The sequence below is a fragment of the Balaenoptera physalus genome (assembly GCF_965194825.1).
Source record: "Balaenoptera physalus genome assembly, chromosome: 12".
NCBI classification, from domain to species: domain Eukaryota; kingdom Metazoa; phylum Chordata; class Mammalia; order Artiodactyla; family Balaenopteridae; genus Balaenoptera; species Balaenoptera physalus.
This window is the reverse complement of record NC_138897.1, coordinates 12638621-12659706: the sequence shown is the minus strand read 5'-3', so window position 1 is coordinate 12659706 and position 21086 is coordinate 12638621. Positions and strand designations below refer to the sequence as shown.

Below are 21086 nucleotides of genomic sequence, written 5' to 3'. Positions count from 1 at the left end.
CCCGTGATGTAATTAGTGTTCTTACAGGGAAATGAAAAAACAAAAGCTCTCAAGCAAGTGGAGACAAGTAGGCAACCATCTGTGAACCAGGAAGACGGCCCTCCCTCAGCAAGAACCCGATCACAGAACTGCAGCCTCCAGAACTGTGAAAAATGAATGTTTGTTGTTTAAGCCACTCAGTCAGTGGTGCTCTGTTATGTCATCCCAGACTGAACAAGAAAACCATTATCCACTCAACTCTCTCCGCCCTACTCTATTTACTCTCTTCTTCTGGATTCCTATTTGAATAATACTGATGTACCTAGAGTTCTTTTCTCGGTTCTAAAAGATTTTGAATACCTAATAAATTCATGCAATCTCAACATCAAATATCATGAAAAGACCAGAGCAAAAACTCTCCCTCCCACCCCCGTTGCCCATTCATATAGTTCCTACTCCCCCATCCCCGTTAGTAATATCTGTACATATTGCTAAATATTCATAGGGCCGGCCATAACTAACAACAACAAACAAACAAACAAGCAAAATTATGCTGATATTATTATATTGTTAACTTAGGATACCATTACTCCTTTCTCTTTCCCTGCCCCCTCCAAACAGGCATCAAAATAATGCAAAACCAAAATTTTATCAACATAACAATATATTAATATATAAAGATTTTAAACAAGAGGTAAGTGGAAAGGAATCTGAAGAAGGTTTGTGGGAAAACATGAATAAAACTTAGTCTGTGTCTTTAGAGAAGATGAAACAATTTCTTGGCTGGTTCCCCAGAATCTATATTGATGCATTAAGTGTAACATAAATAACTAGAGCTGTGCGGTGATGCAGCCCAAGTCGCTCTCTGGTGGACCACTGGCAGTCAAGATGGACAGCCCCTCTATCTAGAGCCTCCATATGATATTTCCAGCTAATAATAGTCTGCAGGCATCCTGTGGATAATAACATCTGTTCAGCACATGTCAGGCAGGCACCACGGAATCTGCAGCCACAAGTTGCATCCCCCAGTGAAATTCAAAGCAACATTCTGCTCTGGGTTCCACATCGACATTCAACTAGTAAACTCTGAGCCACTTTACCATGTGTGCCCCATGAAGAGAAAAACAGAAACTGCGTGAAGAAAAAACACACAAATACGTTATTAACAAAGATAATTCTCCTTTCCCTCAGTCCCTTCGGGACTGTGCCCCATTCCCGTCTCTCTCTCTTCACCCCCTTCACCATTCGTCCATGCCCTGCATCCTGTTATAGGCAGTTTTCCCTTTTTAATAAATAAGGAGGAACATTCACAGGGAGAAACGGAAGAGAAGCAGAAAGTGATGAAGCAACATTTGACCCAGTAAACATCGATGTGTCTAAAACATCGATCCAGACCCCATGTCCCTGGGGTGGGAACAGAGGACATGGGACAAGTTGGAGTTGTGCTCGGGGTTCTACACCAACACCCAAATGAGAAGAACAGAAACATTTCTTGGATGCTTCACCTAGTACCTTATGAGCAACTTTAACAGTAAACAGTTCACCAATAATATTCTCCGTTTCCTTGTCCCTTGTTATTCTACTAATTTAAAACTTTCTGTTGCTGTTGAAAAAATAAATCTACTGGGGAAAACCACGAATTGCTGCCAGTTGGCAGACTCGAGAGAACATAAGCCAGGAAAGTGTGAGTTACAATTTGTTAGAATTCCAGTCTGTACATGCAGACAGACATGGAAAATGTGGGTAATTAAGTAATTCAGGCAAAACCCTGTCTATCTCTCTGTCTTTTTATTTGAGCTCCTGGCCAAGATGAAGTTGAAAGGAAGAGTGTATGGGCTTGTGAAAGTGAAGCAGAGGGTGGGGCTGAGGAAAGGGTGGTGCTATAAGTTTTGAAAATTATTTCTACAGTTACAGGTCACTTAACTCAGCCACAGTCTCTTACTAAAGGAACCAGTTGCCATTTCTGCTCCCGTGTAAGAAAACAAGGTATTGTAAATAGTTCTTTGTTTTAAAATGTTTGTTTATGTTTTCTTTCTTTGTTGAAGTACCTAGCTAAAGAACAAATTAACAAGACTCCCACAAAACAGAAATAATAGATGAAGGCCAGCCCCCAGGAATTCTGTGCAAGTTTAAGAGATTTAACCCTGAGCTGGTTCAAAGTTGGTACTAGAAAGAGGGCTAAGCGGGAGAGAGCCTTCATTTCCAAAGACGTTAGAAAGATAGTTTTACCGTGAATTGTGAAATTATGAATGGAGTTTTCTCCAGTCACATTTTTGGATTTGCTACCTTTGTATCTGTCAACATAGGTAAAAAGAAATAGGGTATTCTCAGAATTATTGAACCAAAACCCTTCTAACCCTTCAGAAGAGTGGACTTGGCAACATGAATTTGAGCTTAGTCACTAATGTAGGGAACTAATGATTTGACTCTCTACCCTCCCGCCCACACACACCTTCATGTCTTGGCTACCATTCCATGGGCCCTTAGCTTTCTTCTCTTTCGTGGAATAATCTAAGTCACTAACCTTACACTCCATGCTCATCATGAACCCTCCTAGACTATTAATTCCCTCAGAAGTGGCTTTAGGTAAATATAGAAGTGCTGCGGATTCGTGGGGTCATTTTCTGATATGCACAACTCCATCAAGTAGGCAATATCATCAGTATCATCGGAAAGTCAGGAGGCCTTGGATGTCCTCTAATGGAAAAGGGGAAGAGACTCCTTCCCACTTCCTCCTCCAGCTCACCATCATCCCTCTTTTCTTCCTCCTCCTGTTCGTCCTCTTTCGTCACCCAATCCCTCCCTTTTACCATAAAACCTTAAAGACAGTAAGATATAATGACAAAAGCATTTGTATTTAGAGTCCAGAGAACGGGACTGCAACGATAGCTCTGCTGTTAGTTAGCTGTGCATGTTAGTCAGCACATTTAACCTCTCCGGGCCTCAGTTTCCTAGCAGATAAAATGAAGCAATTTGATTAGAGGGATTCCAAGGTTCTTTCCAACTCTGATTTGCGAAGAGTATGTGTATCTTTGATGAGACATATTGATGAGTGATACTACCCTTTTCTTATTTTCATATTTCTTTAGCTAAGCCCCTTTACAGATTGAGATTTTACATATTTTACATATGTATGTATATTTATATGTATGTAAACTGGTATATCCATATACCTTCTGAAAATTGCAAAAGAGCCGTTCTTTCTGAAAAGGGCATAGTTGGCTTCTGATCTAGACATTTATAGTCTTTTCTGAAAAGATCACTGTCGAACCCTTGTATGGATAAATTATTTCATGTAGAATCTCATCCCCAAATTCTGCATCTTTCAGAAAGCACTTTTCACTGCCGGGCTAATTTTGCCCAACACTGGCTGACTTAGCACTTCTATACTTTTTTTTTAAAGGCAGGAATTATTTTTCTTGTATGTTCTGGGCTACACCTGATATATTGATGATGATATTAATGAGAGAATTAATGTAGTTGAAGATACCTGGATATTAACTTTCCACAAGAAATTAGCTTTTTCATTAGAGAGAATTATTGTTTTCAGGGATTTGTTACAGGTAACTAAACTTTAGAATAACCGTAAATCACAAGTAGAAAGATAAAAATCTTCGGCCTTAAAATAGTAGTTTCTCCTCTCCTCCCTTCATAGTGATTATGCTTTGGCCATGGAGCCAAGCATTTTCCATATGAAAGAATTCATGAGTTCTTAAAAGATAAAGCTTAATATACAGGCAGTAAACAAAGCACCATTTGGATGAATATAGCTCTAAAGAAAATAGGGAGGTTATTTCCAGACAGCATTGGATCTGTCAAGGGAAATACTTATACACAAGTTTCGAACATTTTATGAGGGTGTAGAATTGCTACAAGACTAGAGGCTCTTGCTTTTCTTCTTTAATAAAATAATGTTAGCCTAGGATTATCATCAGCTTCTGAAATAGGTGGGAGCTATGACTAGGGATGACTTAGAGGCTGGGAAGCTGTTTGGTTAAGTGTAAGCCTATGACTAGGAGGGATTTCAACAGTATCACTGTTAATCCAAGTCATGATGAAACCAAAACTTTGCCTACACATGCCTCTCCCTTGATGCAACCATTGAACTAGAGAGTTCTTCTGACCTTTCTAAAGTTCTCATTGTAGGTTTCTCTGAGGGCCAGGTGATACCAGTGCAAGACCAAGTTCTATACAACATTGGCACTAATGGGAGTTTCTAGGCTTAGGAATTTGGTTTATTTTTAATCATTTAATCAGCTTGAGAAATTATTTGGCTATAAAATGACAATAGATTGAACTCACTACTTCTTTGATAGAGACCCAGTCTAAAAAGACTTTAATGAAAATATCAGGGTAATTAGACGTGAAATTTAGAAGTTGAATATAATATTTTTAAAAATGAGAAAGCTTGAGTTCCTTTGTTCGTTAAGATTGGTTTCAGAGGGTCTCACGTGAGTGAGAATACAGGCAAGCAAGTCTTGAGTTCTCTACTTCTCTATAAGCATTTCCACTAAACTGTGAAAGATTTCATGTTTAAATAGATTTAAAAAAATGGTGGCCAGAGCCCCAACTATAAACACTCTACACAAGAAATAAACAAGTATTTGTAAGTTTTCATTTTGCGCAAAGTCCTGAGGTGGGTGTTATTGGATGCGCAAAGCTGAGTAAGAAAATTTTGCTCTCAAGGAACTTATCCTAGAGTTGAAAAGATATAAATCTATGAAAACAGAACCAGCAGTATGATAAGCTCCAAGCAGGTGGCAAAAGCTATTTTATGGGTCTTTGGTGGAAGACATGCTCCTGTGAACCCCAAAGTTCAGAAAAAGCTTCCAAAGGAAAAGAAGATCTGGAGCAGAGTTGGATTTCAAGAGAATAAAGGAGGATAAAGGAACCAGGATATCATATATCAAGGTGTGAAGGAATAAACAAGGTTAAAAAGTATAAAAATATGGATGAAAGATAAGTGAGAAAAAGTACAAAGTTGACAAGGGGTATAATTACTCCTCACTTACTGGGTAAAGTCAGTAGGCATGTGGTGCATTGATAAGAGGCACTGGGCTGGTTCCTGTGCCATTTATGTCCCGGCATTTTCAACAGGGAGCTGCTAACTGACCAGAATCCGATTGTTCTCTCATGTGAACTAACTCTGAAATTTGAGCCAATTCTCTTAAACTCTCTGGACTTCATTTTTAAAATATTTAAAATAATGTTGGAGTGGAATTTTTCTAAAGTTTATTCAGCTCTTATGAGTGTATATATACATATTATATATATATATATATATATATATATATATATATAAAATCAGATATATATAATCAGATTGGATAATACATTCTTTTGTCATTTCAATGAAGGGTAATTAAAAAGATAATTATGTAAGCCAACAAATCCATTTACAAAAGTTAAATAAATGGAAAGGATTATTAATGTGTCCTCTAACTCTGCTTTATTTTTCTTAGATTTTCCCAATGGACTCTCTAGCAAAATCTGTCAACCAATTTGCTCTGGAGCTTAGCAAAAAGCTAGCTGAATCTGCTGAGGGTAAAAATATCTTTTTTTCTCCCTGGGGCATCTCAACCTCCTTGGCCATGGTGTATTTGGGCACCAAAGGCACCACTGCAGCCCAAATGTCCCAGGTGAGTGAGAAAGTTCAACCATCCTCTGTTGCCTTAAAATGAAATGCTTTTCTTGTCTTTTGTTCACTTCTCTCCTGAAATCCAAATAGCCCACGTTTTACAACCACGTCCTCCAAAATAAAAGACGCACTTAAATAAATTTTCTAGACCATAAAAAGAAGTCTGAGAAAGTGAATCAATTTGAAAACTTTTTCTAGGAATACCGTTTAAGAACCTGTGTTCTCTGGCAAAATCAAATGGAGAGATGATAAGGTTATCGAGTTTGGTTCAACACCAAAAACAATTTTGTTTTGATTATTAGAATATTTCAAGAAAGTAATGGCTCATACTTTAAATAATAGAATTAGTCATCATCTTTCTAATCTCAGAAAGATTTGAAGAAAAAAATAGAAAAATCAAGTGAATCCTGTTCCTCATGCTTTGTTTGGTTGTTACTTTGTTTGGTCCCTGGTTGTCTAGATGAATCTAAAGAGCCCATTAAGAGCATTAAAATAGCAAAACAGGATTATTGTATAAGCAATTATCAACTTGATGTAAGCATCCTCAGATCATAGCGAGTGTATGTGTATGTGTGTAGCCTTACATAGCAAAACATATAATCAAATAGCCATATATATGTGTATCTGTATCTATGCATGTGTAAACGTATAAATACATGTGTGTGTTTTAAGTAAAAATAAAAATAGAAGAGAGTAAATTCAGCTCTAAATCATACAACGATTGAAAGGCCAAGTGACAAAATTTCCACCCAAGAAGCTGGCCTCTGTGACAAGTATGGAAATGGGCACAGCCAGCAGTTCTGAATGAGACAGCAGAATACATATTCTGTCAGTTTGGGTCTAGGCTATCCCCCTTATGCTCGTAATTTACAAGATATTGTGTGGTTTAAAAATAGCAACAACAAAATCTTGGTTCACAGAAAAATCCTGGTTCACAGCTAGTTAATAATTGGCTCATTATTAAAAGGTTTAACTATGAATGTGATAGACTTAACCTTAGATAAATGCCAATTTGCTTCCACTCCATACAAACATATTGCTGGGTGTTGCTTACCCTTGTTTTATTTCAATGTCACTTAAATATTAACAGCTTCAGTTTGCAATTGAGACGAATGGGTTGCTTAGGCACCTCCCCTTTTTTTCCCTATGGCAAGTGGTTCCTGTCTGTCACCACGTGTCAGCACAAACTTTGGTAAAATAGACTTTCTTTCTGTAAACTGGGTCCAGGATGCATGCAGGAGACGGAATTACCACTTTGTTTTCTCAGGGGAAACACAATGTCCACATCCTTCCTGTGACCTTTCACATGAATTGCTGGTGTGAAGACAATGACTCTATCTCCATATGTCAGATGGTGGTAGGCAGTGAAAACTGAAGCGCTTAAGTAGAAAAAACAACTAAAATTCCTGAGTTTTCCAGATAACTGGGGCAATGGTGGCATTTGCTTAAATTATCTAAGTGATGGCCTCAGTTGAATACCTAGGCTTCTTTTCAAAACAATCATAGATAAAAATGAAACTTGGAAAACATGAGAATTTTACCTCTAAGGCTATCCCAACATTATCCTCAACGTCCTATAAAAAGTATTAAAATAAAGAGACTAACAACTTAAATTCAACTTAAAAATTTATTTAAAAGCAGCTCTTGACTTACTCTTATTAGGTCAGGTAACACACCATTTAAGTCAAATCAGAGCTCCCTTGGTTCATTAATTATATGTTTTGTATCTATAGGAACAAATAGCTTGTAGTTGCCGATGTGTATTCCATATGATTACATCTCTGCAAAGTGCACTCACATATTGCCTTTTTATTGAAATTACAGGTTCTTCAGTTTAGCAGAGACCAGGACAGCAAATCTTGTCCTGACAGTTTTGAAAAGAAAAAGAAAATGGTATGTCTTATATTTCAATATCTATTTGATAATTAAGGAGAAAGCACTTTGGGCACATGTATTTTAGTGGCTAAATTAAGCAACCTTTAATAGGTAACTTTTCTTTAAAATATATGTTAAAATTATGGGAAATTTTTTAGAGTGCAGAATGTCTACACTTTTTGGAAGGGTAATATCCTTTCCCCTTATTTCTTCCTTTCCTTCCCCTTCAAAACTACTCTACTTTCAACATTGTTCTTACTTTTGCAACCTAAGTGTGAAGAAAATGATGTCCCAACAGCTATTACATTCCTGCACTAATAATACTAAAGAGAACATTTTTTTATCTACCATACAATCGATTTTGGCCTTTGTTTGTAAACATTAAATCATTTCATTTACTATAAGTTGATTGTATACATTTAGTTCTTGTTCAACATTTTTATTTGACCAATTTATTTTCTTTTAAAGGAATTCAACGTAGGCAAGGTTGAAGAAATACACTCTAATTTCCAGACACTTATCTCAGAAATCAACAATCACAGCAATGCTTACATACTTAAAACAGCCAACAGGATCTATGCGGAGAAAACTTATCAATTTCACAATGTAAGTGCAAACATCTTATTTCAAGCTGATGGGAAAGAGTCACATGAGATCAATCAATAAACTCTTTGTACTTTTCTCCAGGGGTCCCAGGGACAATCTTAATGTATATGGAGTATGTGGTCAGCATTTCTGATAAACAATCATTTAGCCTGACCAACATGTCAAGTTGTAAAGGAAACCAATAACATATTTCAAACCAAATCTGGTGATCAGATCTTTATGCCCAGAATAAAGGGGTACACCCCAGGAACAACCCATGAAGGCTCATAGAAATGTGGTTTATATAATCCCCGGGCCAACATTTGTTTCACGGGAAACAGAGCAAAAGATATAGAATAACTCGATATGGTGAGTCTGAAGGAGCTGAGGGTGGCGTGATCACAGGAGTGTGGCAGGAGACTGTGTCCTCAAGAGCAAAGTTGACTTTGGGATCAGGTAAGTCACTTCACATCTTGACTTCAGACACCTTAAGAAAGATTCTTAACATGGAATTGAATCAACTTCTCTTCTGCTCTGATGGCTGAGACGCCCACAGTGCAGACCATGACTTCATCCTCAGTTCAGATGCAACGGCTCTTCAGAGGGTCAACTCCAGACCAAGCCAAGCATTTACTTCTTTCATGTTTGCCCTTCACATCCTTTGGCACACTTCAGAAGAAAGCCAGAGGACCCAGGTGCCCAGTGGGTAAGGAGTAAGGAAATTGAATAGGGAGAGGGATAGCAACAGGAAAAGTCAAGCTATCTTGTGATCTCAAGCAGTGCTATCCCTGCCCATACCCAGTGAATGCCGGGGAGCTCAGAACTTGGGCTTTGCTATTACTAAAGGCAAAAAAGCAGCCAAGTGAAGTCTTAAAGGCATCTTTATTACTGGTAGTCTCATGCACTCAGGTTTGATTCATAAGTAGGAGAGATGATTGAGCTGGGTGGGCACTTGGTAAAAAGAAGCACACAGAGATACAAAATGGTACGTCTTTTAAAATATCCACAAGCCCTAGCTGCGCACAGAGAGGTTGATCAGAACCCATGCGTCAAGACAAGGAATAGGTACCTCGAGAATGTTTACGTTTTCTTTTTGCTGGATTATAAATTGTACAGAACGTAGACTTCATAATCTCCAAACCACTGCCTGGAAGCTGAATTAACTCAACACTTTTTAACGGCACACAATCCCTCCATAAAGTGATAAACTGAAGGAATGCCACAGCTGTCCTGGGGAATAAATTATGTTTCAAGGCAGGTGCCCTCCTAAGCAGCAACCTCGGTTATAGCCCACTTAGGATGATGGCCACTGAGGGGCGCGTCCACAGCCCGAAGGAAGAAGCCTGCTTTTTCCCTTAGAACACCTGACGAAACCTTTGACCGGTCTTGGAAATCGGTTTTCATGGCAGCCCATCGTTTCCCTCAGAAGCCCTCCGCAGGCTCTTGGGTGTTTAGAGTTCATAGCTGGCAGCTGCCAGACCCAGGGTTCTCAGTCTGGCTCCATCTCTGCCACAGAAAGCCAAGTACAAGTGCCAGTACTCCTTGGCTGGAGTCGCTCCTGGGATTCCTAGAATGGTCCTCCTTCCCATCCCAGCCCCATTCCCCAAGGACGAATAAAAACAGACGAAGATGTGGAGGCTCCAGAGCTGTGGGGGACGGGCCTTCCTTCCATGCCTGCGGCTCTGCATGGCTAGTCTGTGCCCAGCGAAGTTTACACAGGGCTGTGTTTAGTTTTTAACCAAAGCTGGAGTGTGGAAAGATTGAGGGGAGCAATGCGGTGGGAGTTTGCAATTGTCCATCTAGCTGGGTTTGTTGGGGCTTTTTTTTTGGATAATCTAAATAGACTTGTTTATCGATTCTGGAAAAATTCTACAAAAGGAGATTTTACCTATATCTTCCAGAAATATATACAAGACATGAAAACATACTTTGGTGCAGAGCCACAGTCTGTGAACTTTATGGGAGCTTCTGACCAAATCAGAAAGGAGATCAACTCTTGGGTTGAAAGCCAGACTGAAGGTAAGTCGTCTCCAAGGTACTCAGCAGTGTGCTTTCTCCAAGTATCGCTTTATTATTTTGAATTTGTGTCATGTGTAAGTATAGGCATTTCTTAAATAGAACTGTGGACACATTCTAAATATTCAAGACATTTGTTTTATTCATGCCCATAATTTTTGATTTATAACTTTTGCAATAAATCTTATCTAAAACAGATAAGACAACCATTTTACCAAGTAGACAAGAAAATGATCAGATTCCACTAATTCCAAGGAGGACTCCAGGGATAAAAGGCAGAAAAATGCAAAAAAGGAATTTTGGAATACTGCTGCACTTGTGGTTTCTAAAGAAAAATAGCTGCTGATGAACAATTAAAATGTGGCAGTAACTGTACTATATAATCTTAAGTAATTTTCAAAATAGGTCATATATTAGCTTAGAGTCTGGGCTGAGTTCTTGTAACAAAGAGACCCAAAATACAATAACTTAATAATAAGAAGTTTATCTCTGACCTAATAGTCACAAGGTAGATAAGCATTCTGTTCCATGAAGCCATCCAGAGACCCAGACTAGTGGGTTAGCTCTGCCATCCTCAAGACATGGCTTTTATATTTGTCTAAGATGATTCTTACATTTGTCGGTTTTACAGTCAGCAGGAAATAGGGAAAATAAAGCCTCTTTGCTTTTAAGGGGATGCCCTGAAACTTTCACACACCAGTTCCACCCATATCCCAAATTTGGATACATGGCACATTTTATGCTCTGGTGACCAACTTGTCCTAGTTTGCCTGGGACTTTCCTGGCTTTAGTAACTGAAGGTGTTTCAGTCCTAGGCAAACCGGGATAGTCGGTTGCCCAGACTTCCTGTAATAAAGGTCTTTAAAATGTAGTTTTTAGCTGGGTAGCCACATGCTACCTAAAATTTAAGCATTCTATTTCTAAAAAGGGAATAGTAGAGGGATTCTCATAGGTGATTTAGCAGTTTTTTATTATGATCCTTATTTTAGAAATGAGGAAGCTGAGGCTTTAGAGAAATTGTGACCAAGATCAAATAGTTTAAAGCTTCAGAAATAGGACTGAAATCTAAGTCAGCTTAGCTCTGAAGTCTGAACTCATTTCAATATTCCACGCTGCCTTTTCAGTCGATATGTCTGTTGATGGTCCATTATATCTCACAAAGAAATACCAAAGGTGTAATCGCTAATGAATATTAATGATTAAGCCTTCGCTTTGCAGCAACAAACATGGAACGTTTAGGTAATCCCCCTCCCCCCAAACTTCAGAGTTCATTTGTATATTCCTGCCAGATATGCTTGCAGAGGGTCCCACATACTTTAAACTCGACATGCTGAAGTCATATTCAGAACAGCTTATCCACACTTTGTCCTCTCCATGCACTCATTCTCTACCCCGGTGGATGGATGGCTACCACACACTTGCCAGGATCAGAAGTCCGAGAGATACTCTAAATTCCCCCCTTTCCTTTGCCTCCTCCTGTGTGTTTCTGAGTTCATCTTTCCTTTCCAATCTCTTCCTCCTCTGCTCTCGGCTTTGTCGTCATTTATCTGTGTTAATGCAATAATCTGTTTCTCATCTTGCTCCCCTCAAATGCAACCTCCATTCAGCCATCAGAATGACCTCCCTAAAATGTGAATTCGGCCAAGTGGACCACGTGCTCAAAATCCGTCATGGTGCCCCACATCTTACAGGCTGCCTAAACTGACAGGTGGTCCAACAGGACCGTGAAGTCTTGTCTGTCTCTCCACTTCAACTCTTGTCATTCTCTGACTCAAAGTTGCTACTCAGGAATTCTAAGTGGCACAGAGTCCCTGGAACTCCCTGTGCTACCTCATGACCCCATGCATTTGCTCATGTGTCCCTTCAATTCGAAACACGGTCCCCTCCCCTGCCACTCCCAGCCCCTTCATGGCCACTGGATAACATCTCAGGGGTTCCCTCAGGCATAATGTCCTCCCCTGGCTCCCAAGCTGAGCTGAGAGCCTTCCTCGTTGCTCCAAAAGCCCCCTGTGGGAACCTTTACCTTGACACTTACCACGTTGTTATTGAAATTAACTGTTGAAGTCCCTGCCTCCCCCACTAAACTCAAGGACCCCAAGCGCAGTAATACTACCTTATTTGAGTTTTTGCTTTGAATCACTAACAGATAACAGCCCTGCTCATGGTAGCTATTCAGAGCAATGTTTATTGAAGTGAATTGAGGAAGTTGGCAGCCCTAAATTCTCAGTTCCTTTTTCATTGAACTAGTGACTCAGAAGCCATGGTGAGGCAAGAGTGACCATTATCCTTAACTTATGCCTGATTTGGATTCACCTAAAAGTAAGTCTGTTTTGAGAACTACAGATTAGCTAGCATTTACAGAAAGAAATTACTTGCACTGTTCCAGCTCACATGAGGACCAAACGTGATTGTATAAGCAAAAGCACATTGTAATATACAACACAAACTCAATGTAGTAGAAGTAGGAGCAAGAATAGTGCTGGAGCTGAACTAAATCTCAGCTCTCAAACTCCTACCCAGGGCCCACTCTGTTCTCTGGAAGACAGGTGGGGACCCTACAGACAGGAAGGCTGGGAGCAACTCATCTGCTCTCTTTCGCCCCAGCAAAGCCTTTCTGAGCTGAGTGGAGAGTCATCGTCTGACGCGGCATAAGCTCGGTTTGCATGAGGATCCTTGCCCTGCTTCCCCCGCACAGGCTGACACACTCAAGGAGCATGACGGGATCCCTCTCTCTAGACCAGGGGTCCCCAACCCCCGGGCCTGGGCCTGTTAGGAACCAGGACGCACAGCAGGAGGTGAGCGGTGGGCAGGCGAGCGAAGCTTCATCTGCCGCTGCCCATCGCTCCCCATCGCTCACATTACTGCCTGAACCATCCACCCCCCACCCCCCGCCCATCCCCACACTCCCAGCCCTGGTCCGTGGAAAAACTGTCTTCCACAAAACCGGTCCTTGGTGCCAAAAATGTTGGGAACTGCTGCTCTAGATTACAGAGCTGTCCAGATCTTCCTGTGATGATAGAAATATGCCATAAATCCTAGGGCTGCCATAACAAATTACCACAACCTGTGTGGTTTAAACCAATAGAAATATATTCTCTCATAGTTCTGGAAGCTGCAAGTCTGAAGTTAAGGTGTTAGCAGGGCCTTGCTCCCTTGGGAAGCTTCAGGGAAGAAACCGTTCCATGCCTGTCTCCTAGTTGCTGATGGTTATTGGCAATCCTTGGCTTGTAGACACATCTCTCCAATCTCTGCCTCTGCTGAGACATAACTTTCTTCTTTGTCTCTCCTATGTCTCCGTGTTTTCACACTCTGTGTGTCTGTGTCCAAATTTCTCTCCTCTTATAAGGACACCAGTCATTGAATCAGAGCCCACCCTAATCCAGTATGACTTCATTTTAACTTGACTGCATCTGCAAAGACTCTATTTCAAAATAAGGACACATTCACAGGGACTGGAGGCTAGGATTTAACATATCTTTTTGGATGACAAAATTCAGCCCACAAAAGTAATATTCTCACAAAAATTTATAACCTAAATATTATCTTGAGGAAGCATCAGACAAACTTGAACTGAGAATTGAGCATTCTACAAATTTTTTTCAAAAGTATCAAGGTCATGAAAGACAAAGAATGAATGAGGAACATGAAAGACAAAGAATGAATGAGGAATGAAAGAAAAAGACTAAAGGGGACTAAAAGGAAATGACAACTAAATGCAACTTGAGCTCTTGGATTGATTTCTGGTCCAGGAAAAAAAAGGACTTTATTGGAACAACAGATGAAATTTAAATAGGATCTGTTAAAAATATTCTATCAATACTAACTTCCTGGCTTGGATCATTGGTGGATACAAGATGTTATCATTTAACGGTATTTCGTAATCATCATTTTTATGTATGGCATTTCACCAGGATGTAACTATATCATTTGAAATCTGTCCTTTTGCTCTTTTAGGAAAAATCCTGAATCTCCTACCTGATAGTGCTGTGAATTCTGTAACCAGAATGGTTCTGGTAAATGCCGTTTACTTTAAAGGAATTTGGGAACATCAATTCTTGGTCCAAAATACCACAGAAAAGCCTTTCAGAATAAACAAGGTAGGAACCTGTTAATAACCAGTATGAACTTTTACATGGCATTGCAAAGGGAATTCTATTTTAAATGTATTCTCTCTGACTATATGCTCCTGTAAACTATGGCTCTCACTAGGGCAGGGGTGACTGTGCTGAAAAGCCCAGTTCCACCCTACCTGGAAATTCCCCTTTCATTATTTTTTCTCTGAAAATAGACTATTCACGTATTTTATTACTCAGTCCTTGCTGCAACTATGGTAGAGTAGGTAAGGTAGTTATTACATTCATTTCCCAGGTTAGAAATGCAGCATGGTTAAGTGACTAGAGCCATGCTTAAGTTAGAAGGCTACCAGGACCATAACCCCAAACTCTTCACTTGCTAGTTCTATTCTTGTCCTATTAAGCCAGTACTACCGTATACCGAACTCTTACCCTTCCATCAGAAAAAGAAATAAAAATTTTAAAATCTTATTTCTTTAGTTAACATTTCCTTCTGTGTTAGGGCACAGCACACTTGTTTTTGATTACTTCAGCAACAAGGGAGACTAATGGAAGCTGACAGATACACCTAAGGGCTGGAATGTGGCTGGGTCTTGGGACTTGAGTGGAAACAAGGATTCAAATGTTGTCAGGATTCATTCTCTATCTTTCCAACTTTGTTTCTCCCATCATTCTTCTCTCAGACTGAGGTCTAACTTCCTCTGCGTCCCGGTCCACAAAGGCAGAACATGGCTACTCACATCTCCTCCATTCTACAGACCAGTCTGATAGGTCTCATTCCAAATTCCTAGGACAGGAACTGATTGGCCAAAGATTGTTAACATTTTTTAGTCCTGGGGTGGATCATCTCACATAAACAGTGCTGTTGAGGACCTACTGCTGTAACCATATGGTTGTGTGCAATAGGTGGTTTTCAGATAATCAGTGGGGTAAAGATGGGGAAGGAACTGAACATATAACCCAATAGGCTAAGTAGAAATGAGCTGGTTAGTTACTTGGCTTAATATATTCACCAGGAGTTTTCAGATGCAAGTGACAGAAAAGCATTCCAAACTAGCTCCAGTAAAATGGGCATTGTGTTAGCATTAGCTTACGCAACTAAGAAGAACTGGGAAGTCTGGGAGTGGGATCTTTGAATCTCAAACATAATCCATTTTCTCTGCCCCACCCCTGACCCCTCCTTTTTGCCTTCATTCTCTAATACTAAAGATGGAATTTATCCATATGACCAGGGAATATGACAGCCCCATATTCTAGCTTCACAGCCCATAGACAAAGTCTTGGCTGCTAGCTCTAACAGAACGCTCCCAAACAGCACTCTGGTTGGTGCCATTCATACGCTTATCCTTGAGACAATCACTGTATCACAGAGTATCCTGAATGAATAGCCCTGGTCACATGGCCACTACCTTAGCAGAACAGTAGGATTTTGTGATGGACATTTAGCTCCACATAGAATGGATAAATAACATACGTCTACAATGTCTGAATTGCAGGGTTTTGCTTTTGTTTCACCATTGGCTTTACTAAAAATTCATAATGTCATGTATCTACCGTTACAGTATCATACAGAATGCTTTCATTGTCCTAAAAATGCCCTGTGCTCCAAACTTTCATCCCTCCCTCTAAATCCCTGGCAACCACTGATCTTTTTACGGTCTCTATAGTTTTGCCTTTTTCAGAATGCCGTATAATCAGAATTGCATAGTATGTAGCCTTTTCAGACTGTCTTCTTCCACTTAGCGATATGTATTTAAAGTTCCTCCATGCCTTTTTATGGCTTGATAGATCATTTCACTTTATTGCAGAATACTATTCCATTGTATGGATGTAGCAGTTTGTTTATCCATTCACCTTACTGAAGGGCATTTTGGTTGCTTCCAGTCTTTAGCAATTATGACTAAAGCTGCTATAAACATTTGTGTGCAAGATTTTGTGTGGACACGTTTTAAACTCATTTTGGTAATTACCCAGGAGCACAGTTGCTGGATCACATGGTAAGACTGTATTTAGCTTTAAAGAAACCACCGTCCTGTCATCCAATGTGGCTTCCATTTTGCATTCTCACTGGCAGAGAATGTCAGTTCCACCCTCGTTAGAAGTTTATGTTATCAGTGTCCTGAACTTTTAGCCATTCTATTAGATCTGTAGTGGTATCTTCAGTTTTAATTTGCAATTCCCTAAGGACATAAGATTGAACATCTTTTCATATGCTGTACCTCTGCCTTTGGTGAGGTATCAGTTCAGATCTTTCACCTGTTTTTAAAATTGGGTTCTTTGTCTTATAATTGTTGAGTTTTAAGAGTTCTTTTCAAATTTTGGATACCGGTCCTTTATCAATTATGTGTTTTGAAACTCTTATCTCCTAGTTTATTGCTTGTCTTTTCATTCTCTTAGTGAATTTCGGTTTTATGATACTAAAATACCCTCACACAAAAACACAAAACACAAATGTTTGTGTGTGAAATGCACCTTACTCAGTTTCTGAATCATTGGCATTTACATAGTTTGCATAAGACTCTTCTAAGTGTTTGGTAGAATCCAGCTTGCCATGATTTATAGAGGATGCCATAACAGTGTCAGAGAAAGAAACTCCCACATCATTTATCGATGATGTTATCCAGTAGAACACATATTTCCAGAAAACAAGGTTTGAATAGTTTTATTCAGCATTTAGCAGAGGATCACTAGCTTTGCCAGTGTCCCAGACTACTGGGAACCAATGATGCTAAAGAATTAACGATTTGGTGGAACACCTCCTTAGTGATTTTGCTGCGTATATTCTACAGACTACAAGCAAACCAGTGCCAATGATGTCCACGAAAGAAAAACTTCAAGTATTTTACATAAAAAAGCCACAAGCCAAAGGCCTTCAACTCTTCTATGAGAGCCATGACCTCAGCCTACTCATACTACTGCCGGAAGACAGCAGTGGGCTGGATCAGGTAAAGGGATCAGCCTATTCATCCCTACCTTCTTTCCTCTCCCCTTTGGTAACAAGTTTGTTTTCTATATCTGTGAGTCTGTGTCTGTTTTGCATATACATTTATTTGTATGGAAAAAAACTTTAAAAAAAGACATCAGTCTGTCTGACATGAAGAGGGTTCTAGTGTTTATCCCTCCTGGGAAAAACATAAAGACATGATCTCCCAGTTCTTTAATTTCTGCAGAGGAAGGCAACCAACGTACCTTGAGCCCTAGGTACTGTATTTATACATCATTTAAGCTTTACAAAACTTTGTCAGGTTGATATTACTATCCCTCAGGAAGGTTAAGTAATCTATAGACACCTTTAGCATAGGGTAGTCACACAAACAACCACCCAAACAACAGATAGAGATATTTATTGTCAGTCACAAAGCTGTGTGGATTGATCATAACAATCTTTCAGTTAATATAGGTCTTTCTTCTCCTTCTGGTAGGACTTACCTAATTAATTTTTTAATCACTTGCATTAATCTAGCCTTAGACATATGTTTAAAAATATTAAATGGATTCTAAAACAGTTTTTAAAAAACATTTTTTATCAAGTTAACACTCTTCAGGAGATATAGTCTGTATCAGTGCATCTTCAAGTATTATTTAAGTTGTTCATCTGTTAAACTTCTCTTAAGCCTGACTTTGGTCTGACCACATTTCTGAGCAATTCGCATGTCTAAACTGAACACTAGTTTCTCATGCAATAAGTGTTCTGTCGTTCTTTACACTGTGCCTAATTTCTCGTGTGCCAGATTCTTTATGTTTCCACCACCCTACTAGTGTGTAGAAAGATTTCTAAATAGTGTCATAAAATTTGTGAAACTGGAGAGGATGGTAGAAATAAGACCAAGTGTGAATACTAAACTATTAGAGTTACACCCTTAAAAGATAAGCCTTTCTTTTTAAAAGTGCAGGTTCCTGACCTGAAGATATTGTCACTTACTGCACATAATTTACAAATATGTCACTGATAGCAATACTTGGATCTAGAAAACTCTTAAAGTAGCAAAAGCATGTGCTTTGAAACAAACGTTATTTAAAAAATCAAACATTGTTTATCATATATATGTACGCATATGTGTATATAATATATATTTATTGTTTAAAAAATTTTAAATATAAAGAAGAGAAAAAGCACCCTCAAAACTACTATTTAAAATGTCATTACTCTTGGGACTTCCCTGGTGGTCCAGTGGTTAAGGCTCTGCGCTTCTAGTGTAGAGAGCGTGGGTTTGATCCCTGATCGGGGAGCTAAGATCCCACATGCCAAGCAGCGCGGCCAAAAGATTAAAAAAAAAAAGTTATTACTCTTAAGATTGGAGGATTTTCCTTTTTTGTTTTTCTTTCCTTTTCTTTTCATAGTGTATAGTTACTAGTTTCATATTGGCGTGATTATAGACTATAGACATTTTATTTCAGATTTTGTTTTCAAGGAATTGTCTACTATGTTAATAAAACTAAAGTTTTTTTTGTGCCCTGGCATACAGCATGTCCTAGAGTATATGCTTTTGTGTTGACAACACCTAAGCGTATAATTATATTGATGTATTTGCATGTGTAGTTGATGTCTTGCATATTATCATAGAAGTACTTCCATTCGGATCAAGGTCTAATCTAGAAAACCTATATCCTGAGAACTATTAATCTGCAAAATGATTATGTCAAGGATGTGTGGAGGATCTCATTATAAACAAAGAATTTCCAAATGTGTGTGTTTTGTTGCCTTTGGTAATAGGAGTGACTATAATTCATTTACGTAATATCTAAAGGTCTCACTCAACGAATAGTTCTCACTCCACTTTGAAATTACTGACTCTTTCTTCCTTGGCTCCAAACTGTAGCTGGAAAAAGCCATCACCTATGAGAAGTTGAGTGAGTGGACCAGCGCAGACATGATGGAGTTGTGTGACGTGCAGCTGCATCTTCCCAAGTTCAAGCTGGAAGAGACGTATGATCTCCAGGCAACCCTGAGCAGTATGGGGATGAGCGATGCCTTTAACCAGAGCAAAGCAGATTTCTCAGGAATGTCTACGGAGGGAAACCTATTTTTGTCCAATGTTTTCCATAAGTCTTTTGTGGAAATAAATGAACAAGGTACAGAGTCCGCATCTGGTACTGCGAGTGAGGTGAGTGTTCGAATTAGTCTCCCCTCCATTGAATTCAATGCAGACCACCCGTTCCTCTTCTTCATCAGGCACAACAAAACCAATTGCATTCTATTTTACGGGAGATTCTGCTCCCCTTAAACCCTGCATCTCTCTCATCAAACAAGAGCATCTTACAGTGTGAAAAATAAACAAATGATGGAAAAACACAATTATAATAAAAACCAGTTTATAGCCTGGCTCTTTTTAACATACAAATATTAGCAAAATTATCTTGAAATAATATATTCTAGTGATCCTATCATGCCTACATAGCTAGAGAGAATGGCAAATTTAACTTCTTTAACTTTTTTTTTTGCTTTCTGACATTCAGTTTTATTATTATTTTTTACATCTTTATTGCAGTATAAATGCTTTACAACGTTGTGTTAGTTTCTGCTGTACAACAAAGTGAATCAGCTATAGGTATACATATATTCCCATATCCCCTCCCTCTTGAGCCTCCCTCCCACCCTCCCTACCCCACCCCTCTAGGTGGTCACAAAGCACCGAGCTAATCTCCCTGTGCTATGCAGCTGCTTCCCACTAGCTATCCATTTTACATTTGGTAGTGTATGTATGTAAACTCTACTCCCTCACTTCATCCCAGCTTCCCTTTCCCCGCCTGTGTCCTCAAGTCTGTTCTCTACGTTCGCATCTTTATTCCTGCCCTGCCACTAGGTTCATCAGTACTGTTTTTTAGATTCCATATATATGTGTTAGCATACGGTATTTGTTTTTCTCTTTCTGACTTACTTCACTCTGTATGACAGATTCTAGGTCCATCCACCTCATTACAATTAATTCAATTTTGTTCCTTTTTTATGGCTGAGTAATATTCCATTGTATATATGTGCCACATCTTCTTTACTCATTCATCTGTCTATGGACATTTAGGTTTAACATTTTATCTTAATGTGACTTTTATTTACATTTCAGAAATTCGGTTATTCAATTGAATGCCTTAAAAGGCTTGAACTACCTAGTCACTATTTTCATTGTCACTTATTTTCACATGCATCATTTAGTGAAGAAAAAAATCTTTATAGAGGTGATATATTGATAAACAAGAATTTTCTCAAGACTATTACTCTGATGGTTCATAAATTACCACTGTAAAATTAAATCCCCTTTTTCTGCTATTTTAAAAATACTTATGTTGACATTAATGGAAAAACTGGTGAAATCCAATGAAATCTGGAGTTTAGTTAACAGTAATGTACCAACGTTGGCTTCTTAGTTTTAAAAAAATGTTCCACTGTAATATTAGAAGCTAGCATTAGAGGAAACTGTGTCAGAAGTGTATGGGAATACCCTGTTTTATCTTTGTAACTTTCCTGTGAATTTAAAATTATTCCAAAATAAAAATTTTATTGGAAAGAATTATTACGTGTGAAAGTTGTCACATTAACATCCTTGCTTTTAAAAATCATAAGCTAGAAGAGTAAATTTCCAATTTATATAAATGTGTATTGTCAGTTAGAAGAAGATATCCTTAGTAAAACTTTATCTCCATAAAATTGGCTGTGTTTTTCTAATTTCTATCAAAAATGCTCTTATGCAATGGCTCATTGGTAGTCTCATCAACTGTTATTCTAATTTTAGAGATTGAGTCTATCATTCTAGGCTGCTTTTTCCATTTTAATCTACTAAGTGAAAGATATGATCTGATATGGATCCGACATGAATGGTGTATAAACTAGTACAAGAAAATGTATTTTCTGCATTAAATCTTGGTTTGGTATCATAGAATTAAAAAAAAAATGATTCTATGCTTTAGCTCCAAAGATAGGAAAT

At 38.8% G+C, this 21086-nt stretch overlaps 1 protein-coding gene and 1 long non-coding RNA gene across 2 annotated transcripts; both read left to right on the top strand.

Moving 5' to 3' along the window:
* Window positions 1-1762: 1762 nt before the first annotated feature.
* On the top strand, window positions 1763-20675 carry LOC309639099 (serpin B10). The gene is made up of 8 exons (XM_082415926.1): window positions 1763-1965; window positions 5442-5618; window positions 7442-7510; window positions 7961-8098; window positions 9979-10096; window positions 14048-14190; window positions 16956-17111; window positions 18987-20675. Exons 2-8 carry the CDS (start codon window positions 5451-5453, stop codon window positions 19389-19391), a joined length of 1197 nt encoding a protein of 398 aa, XP_082272052.1. The 5' UTR covers window positions 1763-1965; window positions 5442-5450; the 3' UTR covers window positions 19392-20675.
* Window positions 10103-13964, top strand: LOC309639115. The gene is made up of 2 exons (XR_014251477.1): window positions 10103-11724; window positions 13440-13964. It is a non-coding gene; the product is annotated as an uncharacterized lncRNA (long non-coding RNA).
* Window positions 20676-21086: the final 411 nt, after the last annotated feature.